Here is a 5,410-nt window from a genome sequence, read left to right as displayed (position 1 = left end):
TTCTTCCTTCGCTCTAGCAATCAGCCAATAGAAAAAAAATATCTGGATTGTTCGTTGCGGATCGTGTGTCTGCCGTGCGTGCCAAACGCAAACCAACAGTCGACTGGTCGTTAGATTTCCCCTTATTTAATATCCTGTTTGAGGAAGTACGTTAAACATGGATTACTACTAACTTAAGGGTCATTGGGACCGGCACCCTCGCGCGTTGCGGATCGTCTGTCATTGATGCAAAATCTCTTCTGGAGAAAATACGACACGATCGATGTCGGTCATTATTTAGACTGGCCCTTCACTCCCTCCATGTTGCTTGTTCATAAAAATACTAGCTGGAAGTACAGCACCAATAATACATCAACGACTGGCACGGATCTCAGGTGAAGAAAAACATTGCTCCAATGAAGAGCGCATTCATCCATGCATGTGCACAGCACAGCACGGTGGCGGTACATTATTTGGCTCTGGCAGTGGCGCTCACGCATGAAAGATCACCAGCTCCATCACTGGCACCACTGTATGACTGATGCATGCCGACACCGGCAAACTCCCCCGATGCACCGCCGGTGCACCTGCCCCCGCGGGCCAGTCGAGCTCCTACGGAGGACGCACCCATCAGCTCCTCGTCGGCGACGAGCTTGGCGAGCGCATCAGGGGCGAGGCACACCTCCAGCTCCATGCCGCCTCTCCCTCCGCCGTCCTCGTACACCGTGACCATCCCGTCTAGCTTGCTCCCCGCGCCGCTCCGGACGGCCACCGGCCTGCCCCACCCGAAGTCGTTGCCGTACACGTCGAACCGCGGCGAGCCGCTCATCAGCAGAACCGCAGGTTCCATGCCGTAGTCGGCCGCGTACCGGAAGCTGGGGTTCTGGGACCAAGACGCGAGCTCGGCCTTCAAGCCCGCCTCGTCGAACGAGGCCACGGCTCGGTTCAGGAGCCACGCCGTCTGGCCCAGCCGGCCATCGCCCAGGATCTCGCCGACAGGTGTCCTGGCGACTGCGCCTGCCACCGCGTTGCCGATGTAACCTTGCGGAATGCCCTTCATGCGTGTCCGGCATCCGATGGGGAGCGTGAGCTTCGTCTCCTGCTCCGGCGCCAGCCCCCGGGCTCGGCACACCGCTCGCCATAGGTGCGCGAACAGGGCCTGTAGAGACGAGATGGTGGCCGTGGCCGTGCCGGCCATCTCGGCATTGGCCTTCGCTTTCAGCTTCTTTATGCTCTCCGGGGAGAAACGGATCGAGCATTCGTGCACCGGCGGGTACTCGAACCGCCTGGCCATGTCTTGCACCTTGGCGAAGGGCAGCGGGATCGGCACGGGGCAGCCGTTGTGGAACCACCTCTGGACCCGGAGTGGTGGCGCCGTAGATATGTTGTTCTCGTTTCGGCTGATCTCCGACCATGTGTTGAACATGTCCCAGAACGTCGTCCCGTCGGCGGCGCAGTGGTTGAGCGACATGGCGACGAAGACGCCGTCGGCGAGCTCGGTGACCTGCGCGGCAAGGAGCGACAGGCTGGGGTCCACGACGGCGTCCGTGCCGAGCACCCTGTTGAGAGGGAAGAAGGACCAGACCACACGTGGGGTGCAGAGCGCGCCGGTGATGTCGGCGACGGTGACCCCGGGGGCCACGGCGTGGACGAACTCGGCGCCTTCGTCGCCGCAGCGGAGCGAGATCGCCAGGCCCGGCTGACGCGACGGCGACTCGTTGCCGTCGTTGGCGACCGGTGCGACGGCGAAGCGGCCGGCTAGGGGGTAGAAGCGGGCCACGGCGCGCGCGAAGGACGGCGCGAGGTGTTCAACGGCATGCACGCCGGCCGGAGGCATGGGCAGGAGGACGCCCTTCTGGATGTAGTCCACGGTGATCCGCCGCAGGTCCCATGGCGTCAGGTGCACAGTCTCAGGCTCGCGAGGCCGCGAGCTCGCTTCGTACTCCGGCTTGACCATGCGCCGGGACAAGATTTTGACACCGCCACCTTTCATTTTTGATCGCCGGAGCAGCAGCCAGAACGTGAGTTTGCGCTCGATCGTGTGTGTGGACTGTGTGCTGTGTGGCCTTTTTTTCGTTAAGGGTGTGCTGTGTGGCTTGGGGGTGCACGTATATATTGAGAGCAGGAGCAAGTTAAGATCTCGGAGCTTTCTATTTTTTGCGAAAATGACCACCGCGTGGTTCGCGTGGCTCATTAAACCATAACCACACCCTACACACGACACATTTTTCTGGAAACCTGCGGAAGGTAACGCGAACCAGACTACAAACACCTCATGTCCAATTTCGGTACAACATTGCAATCCAACGACGTGATGCATTTTGGTTCGATCTTCAATACAAAAATCCAATGAAAAATGCCATACGTATAGCATGCATGGTTGGGTAGACCAAAAACGCACGACGACTTCTCGACTGTCTATCATAATAATGTTTGCTCTGCTTCGATAAGGAAGTGACAATGATGGCGGTGCGCCTTCTCCTCGCTTCAGTGCTTGTGGTCGTCACTAGGTGGACTATGGACCTGAATGTAATATTTTTTTTTTTACTTCCAATGTTCTTTGTACTATCTTAATAGTTGATGAATATGCAAAAAAAGTATGCGCCAAAAAATTGTATCGTACAAACATATTGCTGGAATTTTTGTCTATTTGGGCCTAGCCCAATAGCAGTTTTAGAAGTTCCTAATAAATCCTAAAGGCCCCCGCAGCCCATTCGTGCAAGGCAAGAGGTGGAACTAAAAGTTTAGTCCCACATTGCTAGTTTAGAGGGAGTTGGACCTCTTTATAAGAGAAGCTCTTTCCCCACTTGTATGAGCATGAGAACAAGAGGGACATCCACGCGCGCTCCTCCTCCGCCGCCACGCTTCGTCCCGACGCGACGCGGGTTGCGGGAATGAGCTGAGTCGATGTTAAATTTTTGCCACACACGACGGGTATACGAAAGGTCGCGTGGGAGCTGAAACGTTTTTCGTAGTGGACACTGAATCCGAACGGGGTGCCTCTTCGGCAGAAGTCCATTTGCTTCGTCTCCCTCTCTTCATTTCGCCTCCCGTCGCTGCCCTCTCGCCTCCTTTTCTTGCGCCTATAAAAAGGAGGTCGCTCCTCTCAGAGAGACGCACCAGAACGTCGTCTCGTCGGCAGCGTAGTGGTTGAGCGACATGGCGACGAAGATGCCGTCGGCGAGCTCGGTGACCTGCACGGCCAGGACCGGCAGGCTGGGGTCCACGACGGCGTCCGTGCCGAGCACCCCGTTGAGAGGGAAGAAGGACCAGACCACACGTGGGGTGCAGAGCGCGCCGGCGATGTCGGCGACGGTGACCCCGGGCGCCACGGCGCGGACGAACTCGGCGCCTTCGTCGCTGCAGCGGAGCGAGATCGTGAGGGCCGGCCGAGGTGACGGCGCCGCGTTGCCGTGGTTCGCTACCGGTGCGACGGCGAAGCGGCCGGCGAGGGGGTAGAAGCGGGCCACGGCGCGCGCGAAGGATGACGCGAGGTGTTCGACGGCATGCACGCCGGCCGGAGGCTTGGGCAGGAGGACGCCCTTCTGGATGTAGTCCACGGTGATCCGCCGCAGGTCCCATGGCGTCAGGTGCACAGTCTCAGGCTCCCTGCCCCGAGGCCGCGAGCCCGCCTCATACTCCGGCTTGACCATGCGCCGGGACATGATCTGGACACCGCCACCTTCCATTTTGATTTGGTCGCCGGAGCAGTAGCCACTATCCAGAACGTGCTGTCGATCGTGTGTGCTGTGTGCTTCATTAAACCATGACCGCACCGCACAGATGAGCACACATACGAGACATTTGTCTGGAAACCTGTGGAAGGTAACGAGAAACCAAACTGCATGCTACAGTGTTCGGCACCTCTTGTGCAATTTTGGTACGACATGCAATCCAACGACGTGATGCAATTTGGCTCGATCGCCGACATCGTACAAAAATTTGATGACAATTGTTATATGTACGCATAACATGGTTGGGTTGGGTATTTCTTCAAAACACACAAACTACAAACAATCCTCTGTGATCTTCTGTGCCAATCCTAGCCTATAGGCCCGTCAGCACGCCCTCGCCGGAGCTTTGGCAACAAGTAACCGAGAGCCGTCTCATTTGGTGTTGCCGAGCATGTTCTTACCCACGTGTTAGAGCATCTCCAATAAAAATCAGTTTGCAGCACGCAACGCTGGCTCCAGCAGCTGCGGTATAATACATCTCGTGCGCGTAAGTTCAACAGACAAAGGCGGAGACAGGGGGTGCAAGCAGGGGTAGACACCCCCCAAGCGATCGCACCCCCCAACAGCTTTCAGCGAGCAGTGTGGTACGATCTACGTACGTACTGTTGCTGTGCTAATGTCCGGGAGTAATAATTAACTTAATTAGACCAAGCACAGAACTAAAAGCCCAGCCCATGTGACATCGTGGCTTTGCCCTGTGCCGTTTGTTTTGCCCTGCCATCAATCAGAATCATCAGATCGGCATCCGATCAGATTTCCGAAAAAGGGTTTCCCCCCGCTTTAGATTATAAAGCAACCAACATCCACAACCAAGCCATCGATACAAACGCACACCACACACACCCAAGACGAGATACAAGGATGCCGGGCACCGACACACACCCTCAAAGACTACCACGCCCCCACAGGATGCCCGATGAACCGGGAAGAAGTGTGACGGACCACGCCGGACCAAGGGCTCCAAGACGATGCCTCCAAGAAGGGGTAGGACCACGGAATGTCGCCACCGTCCGATCCGAAGATCAAGCTTTCACCCGGAGCTAGAAGGAAGGAGAAGGAGCACCACGACGAAGCCTGCAGGGAGGAACACGACGTCCGCGGACGCCATCATCGTCGGCCAGAGCGCGTACTGGGCAAGTGATGTACTCCGGTGCTTCAACTCTTCCGTCGCCTCCCCGGTCCGACAGCCACCCGCAGCTATGCCACCCGAGCGGCCATAGATGCCCGCCCGCATCCGAGCCGCGCAGTCCGTCCACGACCGCCGCGTCTCCCACCGCCAGGGCCGCCGCCCTGCCACCAGACCACCGCGAGAACTCCCAAAAAACACGACTTTGACCAGATCCACGCCCCCAACCGCCTCCTGGAGTCGCCGGCGGGCGCTGCCTCGAGACAAACCGCGACATGACGCTGCCCGGGGGAAGGGGGAGGTGGGGGAACGGCCAATGGCCAAAGACGCTCATCCCCCAACCAGCCTCCCCCCCCGAAACCACCTGTTTCGCCCCCGAAGCCGAAGGTCCGGACCCGCCGGAGAGCAGCCACCGCCACCCGAAGTCGAGGAAGATGGATGAGATGGCAGATCTGCCGCCGCCGGAGCCATGGGAGGCCATCAGGGAGGTCTTCCCGCGCCGAGCTCCGCCGTCCAGCCGTAAGGGCCCGACTGGACGAGGGCGCCCACCACCACCGCTGCCGCGCCGCCC

The 5,410-nt window shown here is 58.6% G+C and overlaps 1 protein-coding gene across 1 annotated transcript; it reads right to left on the bottom strand.

Annotated features, from left to right (window-relative positions):
• Positions 1-254: 254 nt before the first annotated feature.
• Positions 255-2,035, bottom strand: LOC119361865 (uncharacterized acetyltransferase At3g50280-like). The gene has a single exon (XM_037627020.1). It carries the CDS (start codon positions 1,970-1,972, stop codon positions 449-451), a length of 1,524 nt encoding a protein of 507 aa, XP_037482917.1. The 5' UTR covers positions 1,973-2,035; the 3' UTR covers positions 255-448.
• Positions 2,036-5,410: the final 3,375 nt, after the last annotated feature.

This window comes from Triticum dicoccoides, chromosome 2B (assembly GCF_002162155.2).
Source record: "Triticum dicoccoides isolate Atlit2015 ecotype Zavitan chromosome 2B, WEW_v2.0, whole genome shotgun sequence".
In the NCBI taxonomy this organism is placed as follows: domain Eukaryota; kingdom Viridiplantae; phylum Streptophyta; class Magnoliopsida; order Poales; family Poaceae; genus Triticum; species Triticum dicoccoides.
Note: the sequence above shows the minus strand (reverse complement) of the source record. Positions and strands in the feature narration are given on the sequence as shown.

Bases quoted from the DNA above. Each gene is read 5' to 3' on its own strand.
- LOC119361865 (XM_037627020.1), bottom strand. From the start codon at position 1,972: ATGAAAGGTGGCGGTGTCAAAATCTTGTCCCGGCGCATGGTCAAGCCG.